At 38.7% G+C, this 24,423-nt stretch overlaps 1 protein-coding gene across 4 annotated transcripts in view; it reads left to right on the plus strand.

Annotated features, from left to right (window-relative positions):
• DOP1A (DOP1 leucine zipper like protein A) overlaps positions 1–24,423 on the plus strand; it is a 110,759-nt gene that overhangs the window by 20,798 nt on the left and 65,538 nt on the right. For 3 of the 4 annotated variants that reach the window (XR_012902590.2, XM_014569949.4, XM_075923817.2), the window contains exons 2-10: positions 2,664–2,788; positions 6,766–6,957; positions 9,159–9,340; positions 11,202–11,372; positions 14,678–14,867; positions 15,464–15,562; positions 18,677–18,776; positions 21,226–21,335; positions 22,876–22,984. Coding sequence is in view for 3 of the 4 variants with exons in the window: in XM_014569949.4 (XP_014425435.3) it covers positions 6,820–6,957; positions 9,159–9,340; positions 11,202–11,372; positions 14,678–14,867; positions 15,464–15,562; positions 18,677–18,776; positions 21,226–21,335; positions 22,876–22,984 (1,099 nt within the window). In the remaining variant the exon portion in view is untranslated. The remainder of the gene's footprint in view (positions 1–2,663; positions 2,789–6,765; positions 6,958–9,158; positions 9,341–11,201; positions 11,373–14,677; positions 14,868–15,463; positions 15,563–18,676; positions 18,777–21,225; positions 21,336–22,875; positions 22,985–24,423) is intronic. The other variant, XM_075923816.2, reaches the window with a different exon arrangement.

Here is a 24,423-nt window from a genome sequence, read left to right on the forward strand (position 1 = left end):
AGTATATGTCTCTTACTTAAAATGGGGGAGTTGGCCCTAGCTAAATTTTATAATGGTCGTCAGTAAAACATATTTCAATAACACAAATATGCATTTGACACATCCTATTGTGAGGACTGTAACAGAAAGGAAAGGGAGAAACCCAACCTCTCGGTTAGCTAAAGATAAAACTGTAAATCAATGCAAACAAAGAATCGTTGTGCAAGTATATGATAGTAACCTTTTTATTTTTCATTTCTAACGACAATGTGAATGTAAGAACAAATGCATTCCTTACTTATTATGCATTAAAGTGAGTCTGTAACATTGTTTTTAAAGTTATATTTTCTTCTATTGCAAACGTCAACAGATTTATTTGAAATTATAGAAGTTGCTGTTTTAACAGACAATAAATTTTAATCAAGACTACAGTGTGCAAGTTCATGGCAAGAGTATGGTTACTTTTGTTATAAATTAGGATATAGTAAAAATAAATGGTAAGGGAAGTTGTTATTGAAATGGCTATTAAATGAAAAAGACAAAACTTTCTCTTGGCTTGAGTTCATTTCTCTTATTCTAATAACTTGCAGTTATTCTGTAACATGCCAGATCAAATGTCCCAGAGTTGGAACAATTATAATTAAACCACATCTTCTCTTGAATTTGTATTTATGCTCAGGACAGATACATGGAAAAATATTTGTACAGGTGACATCTAATCCATTCTAGATGCAGAAAACATTGTCTTAATAGATATTGCTGTACTGATATTTTAAATAATAATGGTAATACCGTAAAAATAGTTGCACATATATCATGTTAGGCAAATGTTTTAATATTAATATGTACTAGCCCTTTAGTGGCTGACGATATTTTTATAATGTTTATTTTTCAGAAGAAATAAATAAAAACTCAACATTAATCCAATTAGTCAAATGTATAGTGGGTTGAAATAATAATCACTATCTGATACAGATTATTATCAATAAAAGATACTCTCTAGTAGAGTAGTAATTGGGAATAAAAGATCACAATAGAGGATAAATATGGAATCTTTTGATTTAATAATAATTATGATTAAATTTTAGGCACTGGATTTACAGCACTGTGTGTCTTGATCTACAGAACATATACATTGCATACATTGGTTAGTGAAAACTTTCCCCATATTAACAAGGTGCATCAGGGAAGTGAGTCTCAGTCTAGGTGGGAAAGAGTAAGGAAAAGTAGCTCTGTTACTGAACAGTCTAACGTAAAATGTAACTATGTGTTACAAGTATTTGCATAATTATGGAGAAACATAACTGCAGATATTAGCAATTAAATAATACTATCATTGTATTAAAGTCAAATAATGGGCACTTGGCCAGTTTCTAAATATGAATGTTATTTAATTAAGGGCTACTAATTGTCATATTTGTACAGGGAAAAGAGCCAGGAAGATATATTGAACTGTTGATAAATATGTGAGAAATTAGGTCTCCAGGAAAACAGACACATTGTTCTTTAAATCCTGATCTTCTATTTCTAAATAAAAGTCCATATTCTTGGCTTTCACGTTGCACCAAAATATAAGTGGTTTTGATGTATAGGTTGGACCTCGCTGGCCCGGCACCCTCCCGCCCCTCCTGACCTGTGCTGCCATTGGGTTAGGTCAGCAATCTGCCCCCACTACTGACCCACCTCACCTCCCTCTCCCCCCAGGCTCTTTAGATGCCATTGGTTCCACTACTGTCACGGCTGGAGCTCCGCAGCTGGGGCAGAACTCTGAAGCCATGTGGCTTCGTGGCTGGGGCCAGAGCTGTGCAGCCAGGGTCAGGGCAAAGGACCGGGACTAGAACTTCCTGGCCTCTTCTTGGGCTAGACTTCCAGGACTGCTTCTGTGCCACCCGTTCTTCCCTTTCCCCCCAATCCCTCCCCCCGCCCACACACACTCACACTGGGATCCTAGCTGCATTGCTGTCGCTCTCGTCAGTGCTCTTGTCCCTGCATCTGACCTCCCTGTTCCTGGGCTCTATGGTTCAGGAACATCCGTGGTCCGTGACAGATCATGGATGTTGCTGGACCAGGGAGTCCCAGTTAAGGGAGGTACAATCTGTACATAATGTGTTGCTGGATAAAGAAGGGATGCTGAGATAGTTTTAACTTAAAAAACATTTATTCACGGTGTCATTTTTTCCCCATTCCGTTCCTTTGTGCTTGTGCTATTGTCTGGAAAAATTAGAATCCTGCTGTTTTTGTATGTTTGTCTTTTCTTCTCTCTATTTCATTCTTTGAGATCAAACATTAGCAGTCATTATTTCCTTGGAATTTTATTTTCTGTGTAAAATCTTTGTCTACATTTAATTTGAAGAAAATATTGTTAAACAAAATTTCAGAAATAATTCAAGCCCTTAACTTCAGTGGGCAATCCCACTCTGTTGATCATATTTGCTTCATTAAGCTTTTGTATCATACTTTCCTCTTCTGTCCTGCCATAGAGAAAATAAAGGACAATCATCATTATTGTTCCATCTACCAGGCAGCAAGGGTACAAAAGATTTGTGAATCCACCCTTTGTATATAGACTCCATCTGTCCCATGTCCATTCTTTTTCATTTGTTTGCCTCCTTGTATCTAAAAGCATATGTTTGTTTTATTTCTTTCCTTCTTCCTTTAGTTCTCATTCTTGATTTATTTTCCAGTGATAATAAAGAAAAGAAAAAAGGCTCACAAAAGGAAAATGGATAATCAAGAATTCCAATGATCCTGGGGAAGATAAGACAGGTGTATGGAGTGTGTTGAAGACAGAGAAGTGTTATCTAACTAGGTATTTATTTGCTTATTTTTATAGTCCCCTTGCCTCAATATCAGAGGTTAGTACTGTAGTCCTTCTCCTTTCACGAGGGTTCTTGAAAGAATGAGGCAACACCTGAACGATTTTTGTTGGTCACCAATCTTGCCTTTCTCTTGGGTGTTTGAGTGGAGTGTTATCTCCTCATTGCAGTGAAAGAAAAAATCCTGGGAATTCTAGCTCAGGTTGAATCAGTTGATCTCAAATGTCTTGGCAAAATTGACTGGCTCATCTTGCTTGTATCTGTTAAGTTCACTTGGTTCAGCTGTTGAAACCCAAAGTCCCTGTTTAGGTGTGTCTTCACTAAGAGTACGTCTAGACTACCGCGTTTTGTCGACGGAAGTTTTGTCGACAGATACTGTCGACAAAACTTCCGTCGACAAAGAGCGTCCAGACAAAGAGTTCTGTCGACAGAAGGTGTTATGCCTCGTAAAATGAGGTATACCAGCGTCGACAAAACTGCTGAGTTCTGTCGACGTTATGTCGACAGAACTCAGCGGTAGTGTAGACGCTGGTATAGTTTTGTCGACAAAAGTCCACTTTTGTCGACAAAACTAGGTAGTCTAGACACACCCCTAAGTACTATAATGGAAGCTTGAAGGTACAACTTTCTTCCTTACCCCTGGTTACTGAACAGGCTGAGGCTATGTTTAGACTACAGTCTTCTTTCAGAAGAAGCTTTTTTCGGAAGAGATCTTCCAAAAAAACTTCTTCCGAAAGAGAGCATCCACACTGCAATCTGTTTTTCTGAAGAAAAGAGCATCCAGACTGAATGTACGCTGTCTCGCATGTAAGCTGTGATTGCTATGGATGGAATGGCCACCAGGGCACCTGTACTTTTTCCTCTTTCCTCTTCTTCCAAAAGAACTCCCTCTTCCCCGTCCACACACGCCTTTTTGTGAAAGAGCTTTTTCGCAAAAAGGATTCTTCCTCGTAAAATGAGGATTACCAACACCAGAAAAACCTCCCTGTTCTTTTGATTTCTTGTGGAAGAACACAATTGCAATGTGGACATTCCTCGTTTTGTTGGAAAAACAGCCGTTTTTCTGAGAAAACACTGTAGCGTAGACATGAGAAAAATTGGCTGAAACAGAGGTGGTAATATTGCTAGCTATTTGGTGGTGTCACCACTCATGTTTTTCTGGCTTAATGAGCCTGGTTATCAATCTCGCTATCTGTCTCCCAAAATATTAGATGATCTGCCTATGGCTTTGTTTTCTTCAGTTATCCAGAGCACCTCATGTATCTGTATTGAAGATCATGTAATAGGATTCCATAGAATAGGAATTTTTGCTGAGGTTGGCTGGTGCTTAGTGAACAGCAGAAAATTCTCCACATTTTGTTTGACAGATCTTAGACACAAAGACATTTATTAGGTGGTGTAATTTATGAAGTATTCATTTTTTGGTTCCTTCAGAACATTTTTTACTTCTTTGTAACAGTTTTCACCTTTCCTATCTTCTTCACCTTTACATTTTGGGAGAATGCTTTCCATCTCTACATTGACTTTTCTACTTTGTTATCTTGGGGGCCTTTACTATAACTCATTAACTCACTCTATTACTTCTCAGTGGAAGCTTAATAGGAGCTGTCTTTCAAAGTAGCTTTTTTTAGTTGTAATCACATCTGCTAGACAAGGTGGCGAATGGAATTCTTTTTGTATTACTCCTCATCTTCAGTTTCTACTTAATTTAGGTGGATTTTGCAGTCTGTTGGACTTGAACCTGAAATTGAACATGGAGTTGCATGTCAACCAGCTCATCGTCCTTCCCATTCTTTGCTCTTACCCAAGAAAACTGTATTTGTGGAATGTAAAATCTATTATGTAGTTACATTGATCTCATTTGCAGGAATTTAGAAACCTTGTCTTTTTCTGTGTTTTTTGAGCTATCAAACAGAAAAGACTGCCACAAAAGCTGCAATTGCTAGGCATGTTAGAGTAGCATTACCCAGTTATAAATTGTAATTCTCAGAGAGCTTGTGGAAGCAAAGGAGCAGTGGAGGAGAAAATAAAAGAAGGTTAAGGAAAATTAAAATATGGACACCCTGAGATAGTATATGACCATATTGTTGTAACCAGAGATCTTCACTGTGTTCAATGTGTACTAGGTGCAACAATCTGCTAAAACCTCTGATTACAAATCACTATTAAACTTATTCCTGTGTGAAGGGAATTATTTTGTGTAGTTATATATGGATGCAGACAGTGACAAAATATGTCACTAAATTGGAACACCATATGTACCATAAGTAACTGTTATGGCCCAAGGGCGATTCTGAGAAAAGTGTGTGTGTGTGTGTGTGTGTGTGTGTGTGTAAGTGTAAATTTGCATTGGGTGGTGTTTAGTCACTTCATAGAAAGCATGGTGGCAAATTCTTCCAATGATTTATCATAAAGAAAAAACAAAATGCAGAAATACTATGATAAATACATAATGTGTGATAGTTGATTTGAAATAATGGTGTATGGCATATTCTGAACTGCTAGCTGCCAACAGTATGAAGCTTTCAAACCTGTGGCATTGAGAAAACTTGAGATTTTTTTTTTAAACCTTGGAATAACAAACTTGATTATTCAGGTTGACAAGGTGAATACAAATTCTTTTCAGGAATCACATTTAATGACTCTGCAAAATAATATTTTTTACACAGTACACAGATTTGTCCTAACTGGTAAGCCATACTTTATTATTACATATCTATAAAGCCTTTCACAGGGAGTGGATCTAGCCTCTATAGTAATCACAAGTTCTTTGCATGAAATTTTGTATCTACTGTGACAGGGTGTGTTCATGGAAGACCCCTTGGGATTGTTCCATGGTGTGCTGATTGTGCCATTGCCTCCCTCCCCTTCTTACTTTCTGGGGCTCCCACCACTCAGATTCTCTGGTCTCTTCCAGACAAGGCACAGAGCTGGGGTTCCCACCCCCTGGAAGAGTAATGCAGACACTGAACCACTTTAGCTCTGGGAGAAAGCAGTTCTAGGGCACAGCACCTAAGCAACCAACCCTCAAAAGGGATCAAATCCCCAAATAAATCCATCTTTCTCTGAGTAAAATTTTTACACAAAGAACACTCCCGAGAATGTTCACCCTCTTTATTAATGAAAGAGAGAGAGGCACACTGGTCATTTCTCCCTCTTCCCCCAGGTAACAGTTATTTATACCGGGCCCTATAGTAATTAAAAGTGAGATTTAAGTAGTTGCAAGTGAAAATGACAGATCAAAGTAAGTCGCTACGTTAAAATGAAAAGAAAATGCATATCTAGTTTTAATTCACTAAAAAACTTATTGCAAGCAGATTTTTACCCTAAAGAGCTGTTCTTGTTCTAGGCATAATCTTCAGGTCAGAGACAACCTCTTTTATCTTTACCTGAGTCCCCAGTCCTCTTTTGAGTGTGTCACACCAGCTGAAGACAAAGACCTGATCTCTTCCCATTGCTTAAATAATCGTCTTCCCCAGGGCACAAATCTTTTGTTCTATATTCCTCCTTCCATGAAAAACTACCTGGGTCAAAAAATGGAATCCCACTATTAGGTGGTATGGTCACATCTTACTAACACAATTACTTTTGGACTTACAGAACAAACGAAGGTGTTTACAAGTCATTAAGTTTATTACCCAGTCATTAAGGCTTTTAGAGCGCCAGTAATGGCTCTCACTAGTATATTTAAAAATATATACAGTCTCATACTTCATATTTTTACCTTTACATACAAGAATGATACATGCACTAAAATAGGATATACAAATCCAGTGGATTGTAACATTATAATTGATAAGCTATATGAGGTATTTTGTTCAAAGCGCATATTTATATTAATAATCATAAGTCAAACTTCATAGTGCAGGCATAATTGTCACAGGATCTAAGCTCTACGGTGCATGAAATTTTGTATCTACAATTATTTTAATGTTATGAATCTTTTGGAAAAATGTTCACTCTTTTACAGCTAATGATTTTACATGAATTGCAAGCTGATATCTAGTGGGGACTCTGTGGGAGGATGAACACGGAGGAGGTGGAGCTACTGAGTGACTCCAAATATAGAAACTATGTAGCAGCAGTTGACAAAGCACTGAAGAACTTTGAATACTCCAGTGAATGGGCAGATTTGATATCAGCACTTGGAAAGCTAAACAAGGTATGACAGTGTAATGCTTCAAGACAAGCAGCAAATGCATAATATAAAACTTTGAGAATTGATTCCTGACTATAACAAAAGAAGAAAAGTTTTAACCTAAAATATTAGTAAACTCTTGGAAAAATAGCTTACCAAGGTAACCTCCACATAAGTTAAATTTTTTAAATTGCTCAATGAACAGAAATTTCTGAGGTGCTAACAGTCTTTTTGATGATGGATACTTCTTTTTCTTAGATTTTCAGACTCTTGTTTATGTGGCTGCTTTCCTCTGTTCTGAGATCATCCTTGTGCTTCCTCCACTACCTCCACAATTCTTCTAATTATAAAGAGAAATATATAGTATACTAGGGATGGCTCTTTCAGTCCTTACTCCAGACATGCTTGTCTTTATGCTGACCTCTCTCATGCTCCCAGCCAGACAAGATGGTTCCTCTGTGTTTGGTTCTCTGCCTGCTCTTCTTCAACACATTATTGTCCCTTTCCATCTTGACTGTACTGATCAAGCCTGGAAGGAAATTAAAAAGTGTATGTACATTAAACCAATTATGTAACAACTCGTCCCCAAGTGAAACAGCTAAAGACATAAACTTTGCTAAAACCAACATATTAAAACACATTTGATGTCTCTAGTACAAGCATTTTGGGTGCACTCATGAATAAAAAATTTGAAAAATATTAGGAAAAACCCACTTCAGTTTCTGAATCAAAATGTTTCCAAAAGTCTTTTCCAATATGCTCCAAATTTTAATTACAAAATACAAAAATTTACTAGGTGCTAAAATCAGGTGTATGAAATTCCATGGCAAAGAAGTAGGATGGCACAACTAGAAATTGGGTTTATAATGGGAAGATAGGTTCAATCCAATTAGTAGTTAATATTCAGTAGGCAATACATGTAAATTAAATCCCTTGAAAGAATTTAGTATGGAGTATGAAATATTTTTGTAATTTTCAATTGATGTGTATATATCAGTGTAATTGTAGCATCTTACTCTGAAGGTATTCTGGGACCAGAAAACTGGATAAGGAATTTGTGTCCATGTTTCTAATAATTTTCAGTAGAAGCTATTACTTATGATAAATGAAGAAGAGAAAGCACCATGTTTTTCACAGAAGTATACAAGAATTGTTCATTCCCTTTCCCCTTTGTAAAAATGGAGTAGCTTTATTTAAATTTACTTCCATCACTACCAAACTATTTTATAAATCTTTCTCCTTTTACTCTCATTTTCATTTTGAACCAACCCTATATTACTCATGATCGCAAAACAACAGAGAGTTTTCAGTGAGGCCAGGGTAGAGGATTAGACTCTAAACATTGTTATTTCTTTCTCAATTAGTCAGCATGATAAAAATATGTAATAATTCAGTGAATTTGCTGGGCACTGCACAAACATAGACCCTAATCCTTCAAGAAGCTGTATGTATGCAGCCTTTTGTGCTCCCATAAAGTGTCATTGAATGCAGCTGGTTTCTGTGTGCCCACAAGTCTGCCCATGTGGAACCCCCTTGTGTTAACTGTCTTGAGGAATTTTCAGTGTGCTCACTATGTCTTATGGAATATTGAGAAATTGGGAGCACTGGTATGGTTGATGAAGACTATAGAGCTTTTTTGTATAAAAAAGCTTTAGCTTTATTTTTGATGCTGGTTATGGTATTCTCAGTATATTCTTACACTAAATAAATATGCATTATTAATAAAAACACCTATACATTCAAAGTGCAATTCTGAGTTCCAGTATCAAGGGTAACTGTGAATTCAGGTACGAGAGTTCTACAGTTTTATGTTTAGCACACTGCATCAATCTCTGCTGCTTAAACTGCAGCTGTTGATTTTTGCCTGAGCTAATTTTAAAAGGAATCACAAATAATCCTTTTTTCTATTGGCAGTTTGTTTAGGCAGTGGGAGAGTTTTAATTTCTGTCCTGAAATACCATATTTAATTTCTGTTCTGATGTGCCATAAAAATCCGAATTAAAAAAAAAGAATGGACAAACTTTAATTATGGGCCTTGATCTAAGTGAAATTAAAAATATTTGCTCTATTTCACTTATGACAGGCACAGATGAAGTGCCTGAGGGTAGAAGGCAGCACAACAGTTTATTAAAATTGACATGTGGGATAGTTTTGTTTGGGTCTCGTGGAAATATACTATGATGCCCTAGTGGGATATTTATAATGGATTTAAATTTTTTTGACAGGTTTTACAAAACAATGCAAAGTACCAAGTAGTACCTAAAAAGCTGACGATAGGCAAGCGTCTAGCGCAGTGCCTTCATCCAGCCTTGCCAGGAGGGGTTCATCGGAAGGCACTTGAAACATATGAAATTATCTTCAAAATCATTGGACCCAAGCGTCTGGCTAAAGATCTTTTCTTGTACAGGTAAAAATAGTTAAAATATTATTGACTTGCAGATTTTTAGTTTGTCTAATGTAGTTTAGAAAACTGTTTCAGTTTCACATTTTAAGCCTCTATTTAACGATTCTGTACCAATAGACTTTCTATGCTGGAGCAAAATTAGCCTCTTAACTATACCATCTTGCAGTATGACAAGTTACAGGATGATGACAAACACAGTATCCTCTAATCTCACCAAAAATACTGCTGATGCTTGGTTTAGGAAGACTGGCTCCAAGGTGCTGAGCAGCTCCATTAAAGGTGGCTTTAACTATCTAAGGATCAAGTCCTTGAAGGACAAGCAGTGGCTTCTAGAGAGACGTATTATCTGGAGACCAAAAGGGTATTTGAGAAACACAAGAAGATACTTGCTGGTTGTTGAGTGACATGGCACTTTCCTTTCCATCCATAGAGGCAGAAAGAATAAGATTCTTTAAGCAACATTATATTTTTAACAATTTTATTTCTATCATGTATGAATAGCAGACATTTTTCACAACATTTTCTCTGGGCCTTTTATGTTATTGTGACTCCAACGATAATATTTCTTAACATATAGTGATTATTTATTCATTCAGGGTCTGATCTACGACATAAATGGGTTTTGGTTAGGCCCTCAAACATTCTCAATCAGTGTTCGGAATTCTTCTATTTTTTTATACTTTTTTAATAATTTATTAGATTTGGCAGAAACAATGAAGATGTATTTTTGTTATCTAGAAAACTTCTGTTTTGTTCAGATTTAAAACTGACTTTTGTTTTCCTGAAATGGATACAGAAGCAGTATTTACACATAGCAAGTATAAAAAAATCACATTGAGTTATACAAAGATTAAATAAAAGAACATCCTGTGCTGAATTATAATTTAGAGGGATCAATCCAGTGAAAAGATTATTTTTATATGTAATCTCATCTTTTGATCATGTGGGCCTCAGTCACAATCCAGGAATTAACCATAGCATTAGCAGTCTGCCTTATGTTTGGCTCTGTATAGCTAGATTTTATTGTTTTGGAGTGAGAGTATGGAGAGGAGTATTAATTTATCATCCTCACAGTGAGGACAAAACCCTCATAATGGGAATAACCTATTGTTTATTTACATTCACTCTGATTTTTTTTACTTATGCTTTTACAATTAAATTGTTCATTTAACCCTTTTTATCATTCATACAAGAGCATTACTGTTAGAGGACTCATTTGCAAACTGGATATCTACAATTAATTGATACTCTGTTGTTTTATTTTTTTAAATTATGTTGTGTGTTATTTGTACATTTATTTTGTTTGTCCTGCATCTTATTTTTGTAAAGTTCAAGATTATAGTTTTTATTATAGAGAAATAATTTTCTATACCTTTTAACTTCTTCAAATTAAAAACATTGGTTCCTATTATTCCATGTCTACATTTCTGTGTTTTCCGTATAGTTTTGAAAATGTTTGTGTTTTTTTTTTCATTTGATCATTCTTTCTCTAATATCCTGCACTTAAGATTTAATTCCTGGAGGTGGATCAGTTAAAAAGATTCTCTCCCCTCCCCCCCCCCCCACCCGTAAAAGCAGTTCAGTTTCATCTTGTTATATACTTGTTACAAGTCACGTTATTCTCTATCTCCATTTCTTCAGATTAGAGTGATATGATTGCATGACGTCAACCAGGTGCCTCACTGTTTTAACCTGGGAAGTGCTCGTTACTATAGTATCTCTTCACCCATACAAAATAGCAAGATAAAAATATATGCTTGTGACAATGTTGGACACTACTTTATCTGTTCTGTGTGACCTACTTTAGGTGTATCACATAAATAGCTTCCTGAAACAGTATTATTGTGTATTTTTTTATTTACAGTTCTGGGCTATTTCCTCTTCTTGCCAATGCTGCTATGTCTGTCAAACCAGCTTTACTCAGCCTGTATGAGATTTATTACCTTCCTTTGGGAAAAACATTAAAACCTGGTCTACAAGGATTGCTAACTGGGATTTTGCCTGGTTTAGAAGAGGGATCAGAGTACTATGAGAGGTAAGTACATGATACACTAATATATGTGTAAAACTAATATATTTGCTTGACAGCTTTACGAAGTACTAGAAGATTTACCTGGTGTTGCTTGGTTCCTTAACTCAAGACATTTTTGTTTTTTGGAAGAAAAAATGAAAATGTACATGCTCCATTTAAATCATTTCTCTGGGTGGGGTAGGGTGTAAGGAGCTCAGTATGCAGGCTGCCACAGGGAGAAAGGATTACCACAGCAGCTTGGAGATAGGTGAGAAGTGCTTTTCCATGGCTGCTGCAACTCCATCGGGCACAGCCAGGGGAGGGGTACATGTCCCTTGGCTGGGGTAGGTCCAGGTTTGTCTGCCTCCTGCACTCCCCAGCCAGAGTGATCAATGCAGCAAAATGTGCATTCCCCTGGTTCTGTGATGAAGGGGAACAGCCAGCAACATCCTCGTATGAATCTTCAACATGTCCCCGTCTTCCCTAAAAGGTGCTTGGGGGGAGTGGGAGGCTCAGGGATGAGGCAGTCCCAGCCTGCCCCTTTCATCTTCCTGGTGATTCTGTCTCTTTTTTGTATGGTTTCATGAGAAGCAATCCCATTCCAGACCCATCCATTTTTCCTTCCTTCCTTTAAGATGTGATAAGAAGAAGTGGCATGCTGAATGTGGTGCTCTTACCATGTAAGAGAAGTTCTTGAACCAATAGACACACACACTGATGCACACACAGACAGACAAACTCTCTTAAATATATAATAGATTGAATTTTTGCTTGTATGTTAAAAAAATTAGATATTAATTAACAGGTTTATCTGACAAATGATATAATCACAGATTAACTAAAGGGGGCATCTTTTAAAAGATTCCAAATATTATGTTATAAGAAAGGTAAACTACTAATAAATGGCATGTATTAAAAGGAAATCAAGTCAAATCAGGTAGGCCCCATATTGAACTCATTTTATAGTTTTAGAGATATGTTATACACTATAAAATGTATTTTTTATTCCATTTTACAGGCTCTCACCAATGATTATTTTGCCATTTACAGGTTGAACCTCTCTAGTCTGGCACCCCTGGGTGCCAAAGCAAAGAATTTACTGAACCACAGGAGGTCAATATTGTCTAGCAGCATTGTTAGCACTTCCACTGCTTGCTAGGCTCTTAAAAGATATTTAGGTGTAAATTAGAGATAAATAACAGGACAGAACACTGAGAGCTAGGACTAGTGGCTGTAAACAAACTTTATGGGACTGTGGAAAGGTTGGCCACACTCTCATGTTAAGATGAGTGGGCTTTTGTTCCTATGGAGGATGAAGGTATACTTAGTTTGGGGGGGAAGATGTTCTATATTTTTTTCAGGCTAAGCTTCAAAGCAAGTATTATAACCTCTCCAAGTGGGGAGCTAGTAATATCGAGTTTACGTGTTTTTGATATTTCAGGATCCAAAACTATAAAACTCTTAACTTTTACAGTTTGAATCCAGTAAGAGCAGTGGCGCCTATCTCTTTCTTTGACATGTGTATGTGTGTACATATAGATATAGATATAAAATGCAAGAGTAGGTGAGGGAACAATAGCAGAAAAATGTAGATTATCATAAGAAAAGAGAATGTTTTGAGAGAAAAAATAAAACAGCTTTGTATTGTGGTCATGATTTCTATAAATGACAAGTCATGTTAGAACATATCTGCAATGCAGTTAGGCACCTGTGGCTGGCCCGTGACACATGACTCAGGTTCGTGTCAGCAAGGATGCTGGTACTATTTTTATTGAGGGGGGTGCTGAAAGCCATTGAACCAAACTGTAAATCCTGTATATATTGGACATCATTTCAAGTCAGTGGGTTCTGCTGCATTCCCAGCACAACTAGTTCCATCATCTCTGTGTTGTAGGGTTGCCAGGATTCCAACATTGTCCTGGAGTCTCCAGGCATTAAAGATTAATCTCATGTGATGACATCTCCAAGTATACATCCAAGAACAACAAAAAAAGGGGGGGGGCAATCCTAACTCACTGGGCTTGGGCTAAAGGGCTGTTTAATTGTACTGTAGATGTTTGGGTTCAGGCTGCAACCTGGGCCCAAGGAACCTCCCACCTCTCAGAGTCCTAGACTCCAGGCTGAGACCCAGTGTCTATATTGCAGTGGCCCCTTAGTCTGAGCCCCTTCAAGACCATGTCAATGTATAAGGTTCTCTGTCATAAAAATGTAGGTCCAGCTTTTAAATAGGGTAAGATTGACCCTACTCTTTGTGAAAAAAGTAGTCTTCCAAGGAATAAAATTTATAAGTACTTTTGTGCGTACAACAACTGTGAAGGATGTGTCTTGCTTTGCATTTTTTTTTCTTAATTTTAATCTTAATCTAAAAATAATCAGTGCCAGTCACATTACTGTATTTTCCGGCGTATAAGACGACTTTTGATGTTAAAAAACATCCCCCCAAAATCGGGGGTCGTCTTATACGCCGGTATGCGGCTTAGCAAAGCCTCGGGGGAAGCCGGCGGCGGGGCATCCCAGGCGCGCCTGTGCTGTCCCGCCGCTGGAGCCCCTCCGCGGCTTTGCAAAGCCTCGGGGGAAGCCGGCGGCGGGGAATCCCAGGCATGCCTGAGCTGCCCCGCTGCCGGAGCCCCTCCGCGGCTTCGCAAAGCCACGGAGGGGCTCCGGCGGCGGGGCAGCCCAGGTGCGCCGGGGCTGTCCCGCTGCGGGGCGTCCTCAGAGGCTTTGCTCCCGGTGTCCCTGGTCTGCTGGAGACGGTCCCCAGCAGACCAGAGGCACCGGGAGCAAAGCCGAAGCGGTGGCGGGGTGCCGCACTTCTGAGGCTTTGCTCTGGCAAAGCCTCAGAGGCGCAGGACCCCGCCGCTGCTGCGGCTTTGCTCCCGGTGCCTCTGGTCTGCTGGGGACCGTCTCCAGCAGACCAGGGACACCGGGAGCAAAGGAGGCGGAGGGGCGCTGGGGTATAAGAGGAAACCCTATCTTTTAACTAAAAAATTAGGGGGTCGTCTTACACGCCCAGTCGCCTTATACGCCGGAAAATACGGTACTCTTTTTTCAATGGTTAATGCATTTGCCTTTATCTGGTCGGTGATGCTGAAATTTCCTATAGATTATGAGATTTTTGGTCATCTTTCAGGATAATATATATTACAGTGCCTTTCTTTCTGAAACAAAGAATCTGCAGTATTTTGCTAGTTATTGAACTTTATATTGATCACTTTTGTGTGCATATTGCCTGATTTCATGTTGTGTAAAATAGAACATGTTTAGTTTCCCAGGTATGAGCTGATGCAACCTCTCTATTCCATTGACCTCTTTTGCTATTTTTGCTGTAGAACTAACACATTGTTGGAGAAAGTTGCTGGTGCAGTCGACCAATCCGCATTCTACAGTGCCCTTTGGGGTAGTCTCCTTACCAGTCCTGCGGTTCGGCTACCTGGGATCACTTATGTCCTCTCCCATCTAAACAGAAAGCTTTCAATGGAAGATCAGCTGTACATAATTGGCAGTGACATTGAGTTAATGGTAATATGTTTGCTCTTTAGTGTAAAATTCATTTACATAACTATACAGCTTCCAGAGGCTTTCTGATATCTTCTCAGTCTTTGAAAAATAATCTTTACAGAAATAAATGTATTTATTTTATTTATTTTCTAGCACCAATTAGATTGATAGATATTTTCTAGCACCAATTAGATTGATGCATGTTAAATACATTTTCATAATTTAAATTTTAAAATTGTTTAGTGTTTTTATATTGTGCTGGCCATTCATTACTCTTTTCAATAAAAGTATCAAAATTTCATGTTGCTTCTTGAAAAATGTGTAGTGAATTTTTTGCTTATCAAGTTAAATCAAACCATGCATAATTTAGGCAAACTTTAAATGCTTTGTATGCTTAGAAGAAGTTGTATCTTTCTTCCATGTTTTCATTATTTCATTTTTTCATGAACTTACATTATTTACGTTATACCTAATTTTGAACCAGATTATTTTGATTTCTAAAATCTTCAGTATATTTAATAAGAAGACTACAAAAGATAGCTGTTTTTGAGGGGTGAATGTATATAATAAATAATGTTTTAATTACAAGTCTGTTTTTAATGGCAATGCTATTTCAGGTGGAAGCAGTAAGTACATCAGTGCAGGATTCCAGTGTATTAGTACAAAGGAGCACATTAGACCTTATACTCTTCTGCTTTCCATTCCATATGAGTCAGGTAAAATTTTAATATAAAATAAATAAATATATATCCACATACCCCTGCATTATTATTTTGCAGTCAAGTGCTAATATGAAGTCAATCTTTATCAATAGTTTTCTCCTAAATCAGAAATAAAATCCTCTGTAAGGGTATGTCTACATAGTAGGGCTAAAGTTGAATTAAGCTACGCAACTTCAGCTGTGCCAGTTGTGTAGCTGAAGTCAAAATAGCTTAATTCATTGTTTGGTGCTGTCTTCAGCAGCAGGAATTTGAAGGAAGGACATTCTTCCTCCGATTTCCCTTACTCCTTGTGAAGTGGAGTAAGAAGTCCTCCAGCTCAACATTATTTTGAAATAAAGGCTTGTAGTGTAGATGTGCATTTTGTTATTTTGGAATAATATCAATTATTTTGAAATAATGGTGCTGTATTTTGAAATAATGGTGCACCCTAAGAGAATATTTCTCAAATGACTTGTACATTGGCATACAGTGATCCTTCTCTTATGCTCATAGTGATTAATATGTTGATATTTTATTGTATACAGAGTAAATATAAAAGAAGACATTTATTATTTATATACACTTTTTTATGTTAGAACTGGGATCTTCTGTATTAGAAATTCCCACACACAATTTCTAATTGTTTTGAAAACAAGTTATATACTAATTTGTGAGTTTTTAAGTCCTCAGTATTGTAAAATTGTTGAGTTGATCCTTTTAGCAGAGTGAATGATTCTGAGTATTGGAGAATTAAAAATGAAGAGATTGGGAATATTTAGACATCCTAAGGAATTGGTAATAGAAGGAACTACAGTAAACTTTAGATAATCCAGCACCTTTAGGACCCAGGGGGTGCCGGATTATCAGATTTGCCGAACTATCGGAAGGGGGGGCTATGAGGGGTCTGGGGTGGGGTGGGGGGAGATGCCGCCCCAGACCCCTCATAGCCCTCCCCCTTTCCGATAGTCCGGCTCTGCCCCAGGCGTCCCTGATTCAGCCGCTGCTGGTCAGTTTCAACCGCGGCTGAATTGGGGACACCTGCAGCAGAGCAGCTGGAGTGCTGCCGGGTTGGTCCGGTAGTGCCGACCCTTGGCGCGGCGAGACCAACCCGGCAGCACCCCAGCTGCTCTGCCCCGGGTTTCCTGGAGTCAGCCGCTGGTCAGTTTCAGCAGCGGCTGAATCAGGACGCCTGGGCAGAGCAGCTGGGGTGCTGCCGGGTTGGTCCCACAGCGCCGAGGAGCGACACTACTGGACCAACCCGGCAGCACCTCAGCTGCTCTGCCACAGGTGTCCCCAAGTCAGCCGCTGCTGAAACTGACCAAGGCTGATTCCAGGAAGCCCGGGGCAGAGCAGCTCTGCCTTGGGCTTCTTGGAGTCAGCCGCTGGTCAGTTTCAGCAGCGGCTGAATCGGGGACAGCTGGGGCGCTGCCGGGTTGGGTACTGCAGCCCCAAGGGGCAGCGCTATGGGACCAACCTGGCAGCGCCCCAGCTGCTCTGCCTTAGGCGTCCTGATTCAGCCGCTGGTCAGTTTTAGCAGTGGCTGAATCAGGGAACCTGGGGTCAGAGCAGCTCCAATGGTCCGGCTGCCCAGAGCACTTCCGGGTTCCTGATGGTGCCAGACCATCAGGAGTACCGGACCATCAGATGCCGGACCTTTGGAGTTTTACTGTAATTCATCTTCTATATCACTTGAAAACTGCAGCCCAGTTCAGTAGTGACTGAAATTTAGTGCTTACTAGTAATTAGCCACTGTCACCAAATGATTTTGTAGTCGCAATTCCATTTCTAGAGAACAGTTGCTTTGTTGTGTTTTTAAGTAAAAATACCTTCCTGGGCACTCCTGATGAGCACTTTTAAGGGAGATAAGTAACTGAGCATGCATGAACGCAGAACTACTCCTTCACTCCTAAAGGCAGTTCAGGGTTAAGATGGCACTGAAGCTGTTTTTTTCTGAATAGATTTGTTTTTACAAATGTGCATTTTTAAAAAAATTATTTCCAAATTTGGGTTGAATTAAGCAGAAAAAAATTTGTGCACTATTTGTTTTGACTTTTTGTTTCAAAAAGGTATTTCAAATGTTAATTTAGCCAATTTCCAAGATCTAATATCCCCCAAAAGTGTACAAATCCCCTCTAGAAAACAGGTAAATCAAAATGAAAATAATAAAAATATTTTAATTTTGAGTTGACTGAAATAATATGATCAACTTGGAACAAATTGAAAAACTAAAAAAAACCCCATACTTTGATCTGAAACATTGTGGTTGGTTGGAACCCAGATTTGTCGGGTAATACATAGATTAGGGCTACTCAACTTTGGAAGCCCTGGGGGCCACAATGATATTCACAGCTTAGGGCCGCAACTTAAGTGTGGTTGCATGCACATGCAAATATATATGCAAATAACTTCTTTCACACCGACGAGCATGAGTACAAAGCACTTCCCTCATTGCCCTGGCACTCCTGGCACCTCCTCCCTGGGGGCTAGAAATCACAACACTCTGTTCCCATCTGAGCCAGCCAGCCCATCCACTTCATCTTTCAATGCTCGCCCTGCCTGGGAGATGCCTTGCTGTTGTGGAGCGTGTTCCCAGTGAAGGCCATATTCAAAGGATCCCACCCGCAGGCCGCATGTTGAGCCCTGTATAAACCCAAACCGCACCACTGGCCTCAAACAAATAGGCTGTGGGCTGCAGGGTTGAGTAGCCCTGACATAGATAGCTTTTTCTTGAGCACTAACATTCATGTAAGCTAGAATTCTTTAAATACTAGTCAAAGGGAAGAAAATTATTGAAGACTGTATCTTTTGGGGATTTTTATTGCATTTTAATCAGTTTGCTTCTGTGCCTTCCACTTGATAAACAAAATGAAATACATTGTAGCAAGATGATGGACTGTTAATAAAAGCAGCAATTTTCTACTATAGTTTCAATGTTATGCAGCACTTTAGTAAGTGGCTGTTCAAAATAATAATGTCACTTTTTTTGATTTCCTAAGGCTCTGAACTTTGTGCTACGAATTCAGAGATTTCAGGAAATTAAATAATTTTTATTCAGTGATCACTTATCCAGTAGCCGGCTGCAGAGGTCATTTTCTGTGATTAACTAAGTAATGTTCCTAATTCCTCCAGGCAACCCGCCCAGACATGATCAGAATTTTGTCAGCAGCCCTTCATGTAGTACTACGCCGAGATATGTCACTGAATCGAAGGCTTTATGCGTGGCTGCTAGGTAAGTTTGTACTGCATTTGATAATTATCTATGTAATGGCAGAGAAAGGAATGTACTTGGTAAAAATAGTATCAGGTACTAGTAATAGTGAAATCTTATGTATGATTGTTTAAGTAAAAATCAGTCATGCTATATTAATGGCAACTGTGTTGAAGTGATATGCGTGTTAGGTCATGCAAAGAAAAACTCTTGAGAAAGTTGAGTAGCAGATTTTGATTTTATTAAAAAGTGACCTATAAGGAAACTGCTAGCTTTTCATTAGCACAATCATGTGAAAGAGTCCATGATTGTTCCTTGCTATATATAAATTATTTCTATATTTTCTATAGTGTAGAACCTGTAGGCTCCAATTAAGAGTGGGGTCCATTGTGACAGGATCTAAATATGTTAAAAGACAGTCCCCAGCCCTAGCAAGTTAATAGTCTAAATTAAGACAAGACATAAGTGAGTGTAAGTTACATTTGAAGCTGGAAGGGGCAGGTAGGATGGAGGGAATGAATAATATATTGAAATACATTTGAAAATAAAATGTTATATCAGGATTGTGGAATCAGGGAGTTAATATATCTTCTTAACTTTAGGTATGTAAATATGTACAGGATTGTGATCTAAATTAGCATTTCTTAGCTGCAGGATAGCTGTCCAAAATAGGCTAAATATGTCTCCATTGGTGAAACTAGTGATACATTATGGATGCTTAGGGTCACGTTTCATAATGGTTTTCCTGAGGATATAATGCCAGTTGGCCAGAAAAATAATTAATCAAGAGCTATAGAAAATGTGTGTTATAATCAGTTTTAAAAACCTTTGACTATTAAACCAATATTTACTCGCAATAGAATTTGTTATATCCTTATTTTTTTAATACTGCTGATTAAATGCATGCCATATTATTCCAGATGGGTTCATTCAACAGGAGGATCAAAAATTCCAGCTTAAATGAAAAACTTTATTTTCATATATATTTCACAGTTCAAAGCCTCTTTTATGAGCTTTCAAACTACTTCTTGTCTTCTACAGGAAAACAAGAGATAGACATTTATATAAATATCAATTTATATTTCCCTAATTTTTCCAAACAAAAGGAAATTTCATTTAATAAATTTAAAATACCAAATTAAGATTAAATCTAAATAACTAACCTTTTTTCTATAAACTAGAATTTGAAACTTCTGCAAAGAATGTTGTGAACAACATCTGATGCATCTTTCTCTAACTCATGATGTAACTATTTTCTTAAAATTATGGATGGCAGAGTCCACAGCTATTCCATGTGTGCAATTTCTAGTTAAGTCAATGAGATTTCAGTAAGTGGAATAGCTGCATACTTTAGCATGTACAAGTGTTGCTGAATTAGCACCAATTTGATTAGGCATATCCTATATTATGTACAATTATATAATTTATTTTCTATTTAATTGATCTATGTTTTTATTATAATATTTTTATTTGAGTAAATCAGCATTGTGTTGCTCTATTTCTAATGAAGATTCTACTGTAAATATAAAAGCACTCTTAATTAAGCAGTGAAGCTCTTTTAGGTCAAAATTTTGATAATATACTGCTTACATGTCCTTTCAGTTACTCCTCATTATTCTTCTGTCATCATGCATTTTTATGAAAACTCAGTAGAAACAAAACATTTACTAAATCTTTTTAGATTCAAGTCAGCTATTCATAGATGTCCCTTATACTAAAAGTTTATTTTCAGTTGAAAGTAAATGACAGGCATCCCCTCTACTTTTTCTTCTATTTTTTTATTGTTCTCGAACAGAAAATATGAAAACTGCTTCAGAAGAAATTTGATTTTTTTCAGTACCTTGTTTTTTGTAAACCTTATCAGGAAAATGTTGAATTGCTGTAAGAAAAGTTTATATTTTAGAAACTAGATAGTTCTTTAACATATTTTTTCAATGTTCAAGTTGGTTTACTTAATGTAAGAATCTTTTGTAAATGATTTATTAGAAAGCTTGGTTATTCTTTTTATTTGAATAAATAATTTAGAATAACATTACGTTAATAGCTTCAATGGTTTTGGTCTCTGTGGTCCTCTGTTTAAAATCTGCTATTCAGAGCTCAGTAGCATTAACTAGGGTTCTTTGTAATTTTTGTTTCTACTGTTACAGTACATTGACTTTTAAGAAACATACTGTACAACACATTGCATTTTTTACAATAAATTTTTCTTGCAAAAAGTAATATAACTATCTGTTGGTGTGTTAAATTAAAACTAAAACTCCAGAGTGCACTTTACTGTGCTTAAATACTTTGTTCCATTTAAATAGTTTCTTTTATTAAACTTTGTAAAATGGTCTTTCTCTTGCCGACCTTACTTGGACTACGAATTGGTAAGTTATCAGTGCAATGTGTTGATCCATTGTTTAAAAAATTGAAGAATAAAACATTAAAAGGTAAATATTTATTTGTTATGTCTTTTCTTTGCTTGAAGGTTTTGATAATAATGGTGCTATTGTAGGACCTAGAAGCACAAGACATAGCAATCCTGAGGAACATGCCACTTACTATTTCAATACCTTTTCTAAGGAAATGTTAGTCCAGGTATGTATAGTGATTTTTACATGGTATTTATTCATGTAATGTGTATGTTTTAAGGAAATCTTAGTAAGCTCTTCCTTTATGTAGTATCATATCCTTGTCTGTAAAAAAAGTAGTTCTTCTAGAACTCTTAGATTTTGATGAAAAGCTTAGTGTGAACATTGGCTTGCAACTCTCTTCTTTAAAACCAATAATATTGTAAGGAAGTATTTTAATCCCATCTCTGCTGTACTACTTCCTCTCCATTAGCCAGAGTAGCACTTTTGGAAGATACTTAATTGACAGTTCAGCAGACTGAAGTCTTTTTATCCACAGAACAAATTTGAATAGGCCCCCATTCATGAAAATGCACCTCCCCCCATATCAGTGGTGGTAGAGAGGGAGTTTAGTGATTATATCAGAGGATGACCAGACCCCACAAAGGGAGAAGGGAGAGCCCTTCCCCGGTCTCTGGTACACACAGGAATGTGCTGGGGTGGAAGGAAGGAAGCTTTTGTGCCACTTACTGGCCAGCTCACTGGAGGGTAATGGTGGAGGTAGTTGGCCTCATAACCTTTTGCCCCCCACTTAAAGCCTTCCTAGGCATCGGGGAGGCAGTCTTGCCTCGATAATGGTCTCATCCTCTCTTCTAGTAGTTAAGGTATATGGAGATGTGTTTGAAGGTTGATGTGGGACAGACTGACCACCAGTTCTGGGGATCAGGAAGGAATGTTTCTCATTTGCTTCGTTGGTGAGAGTCTAGTGTGTTTTTTGCCTTCTTCACAATATATTGGAGGCACAGTTAGGTTAAAGGAATAAGAACAGGAAAACATTAGGAGTTAAAATAGAACAGGTTAGGTCATCTCATCTTGTCTTGGCTGGTGTGCCTAACAAATTAAGTCTAAAAGAGCCAGCTCTCAGATGTGATTAGACTTGGGATTTGGCTGGTTTGTTTGCTTGTAAAAAAGGGGAGATTTGTATGTCTTCCGAGTTTGAGGCCCCCCTTCCTCCCTCCTTTCTGGGGAGGGGGAAGACAAGATGATTCATAAGTGAGCAGAACCCTACCGGCAGTCTGAACTGGATTGACCTTGAATTATTGGTTACATGGAAGGAGCCCAGCCCTGGGCCCAATTAAGTACATGTATATGAGAGGGAGTGGGTACATAGCACCCTTGCCTATTGTTAAATTAATAAAGTTATGGCCTACATCTTAAAATCCATTCCTGTGTATTTTAATACCTACCAGTTACTATAAAACAAAGCTTTTGAAACAATGCATATAACTGTATAAAGCAAAGTTATAAAATGGAACCTATATAACTACTACTATGTGTCAGGCCTACATTCCTCACTCTTCTACAAATACTGTATTAGAATATATTTCACTTCTATAGAATAGAATGTGATGTCAGGCCTTACGGGGAATGCCTAGGTATGGAGAATGAGCTGCATATAGGAAAACAGGGTCTCCTACACTGTAATTCTCCGTTTTACCTGTTTTCATAATTGCTTGCTTTCAGAATCTATTCTTCTTGATTTTTCTCATCTATGTATGTTTCTATAGGCTATGGTGGGAATCTTGCAAGTTAATGGACATGGAGAAGAGAGCACACTGATGCAGGACCTAAAGCCTTTTCGAATTCTTATCAGTTTACTGGATAAACCCGAATTAGGTATTTCTTGTATATTCTAGCCTTAAATACAATTCTTTTGTTTGACTAGCTTATAAAGCAATGTTCTGGGTAACATTCTTAAGCCAAGGATATTTACAAAGTTGTAGGTATGCTCTAGTGTTCACTTGACAAAAAGAAATATGCAGTAAGTAGATGGTAGGGTTGAACTATCTAGTGCCTTCCAATCTAATCACTTACTATTTTATTACTTTCCAAAAAAACCTAATTGTTCCACTGCATGCAGTAAATCTGACATTAAAGTAATACTGAGAAGCAGTTTAGGACCCAAAATTGATCTTTCCAAAGTAGTTTGTGTAAAAAAAACCCCAAAACATAGCCATCATATTGTTAGAGAAATGTGAAAGATATATCGGTAAATACTGTTCATTGGTCCTAAGTTCCCTTTCTCATTATCCCAACACACATGTTTTGAAATTATATTAAACATATATCACTTTTTTACCACTTCATGGAAGAGCTTGTCATTAAGAATTGTTTGGATTTTAAAGGATATAGTCATTTCATTAAATGACTAATTAAATTCCTTAGTACAGTAAAACTCCATTAGTCCGGCATCCAATGCTCCGGGACTCCTGATGGCCCGGCACCATCAGGAACCCGGAAGTGCTGGGACAGCTGGACAGGCTTCTCCCATTCAGCTGCTGCTGAAACTGACCGGTAGCTGAATCGGGAAAGCCGGGAGCAGAGCAGCTGGGGTGCTGCCGGGTTGGTCCCGTAGCGCTGCCCCTCGGGGCTGCGGGACCAACCCGGCGGCAGCACCCCAGCTGCTCTTGGGGACGCCTGGGGCAGAGCAGCTGGAGTACTGCCTGGTTGGTCCCGCAGCGCCAAAGCTCTGCCCGGGGCTTCCTGGAATCAGCCGCTGATCTGTTTCAGCAGCGGCTGAATCGGGGACCCCTGGGGCAGAGCAGCTGGGGTCCTGCCGGGTTGGTCCCGCATCGCTGAGGGGCGGCACTATGGGACCAACCCGGCAGCACCGCAGCTGCTTTGCCCTGGGTGTTGGGATTCAGCTGCTGCTGAAACTGACCAGCAGCGTCAGTTTCACCAGCAGGCTGAATCCGGATGCCTGGGGCAGAGCAGCTGGGGTGCTGCGGGGTTGGTCTCATAGCACCGCCCCTCGGCGCTGCAGGACCAACCCGGCAGCACTCCAGCTGCTCTGCCCCAGGCGTCCCCAAGAGCAGCTGGGGTGCTGCCGGGTTGGTCCCGCAGCCCCAAGGAGCAGCTCTACGGAACCAACCGGGCAGTACCCCAGCTGCTCTGTCCCAGGCGTCCCCAAGAGCAGCTGGAGTGCTGCTGGGTTGGTGCCATAGCGCCGCCCCTCGGCGCTGCGGGACCAATCCGGCAGCACCCCAGCTGCTCTATTGCAGGCATCCCTGATTCAGCTGCTGCTGAAACTGACCAGCAGCAGCTGAATCAGGGAC

The sequence above is a fragment of the Pelodiscus sinensis genome, chromosome 3 (genome assembly GCF_052426305.1).
Source record: "Pelodiscus sinensis isolate ZL-2025 chromosome 3, ASM5242630v1, whole genome shotgun sequence".
NCBI lineage: Eukaryota > Metazoa > Chordata > Testudines > Trionychidae > Pelodiscus > Pelodiscus sinensis.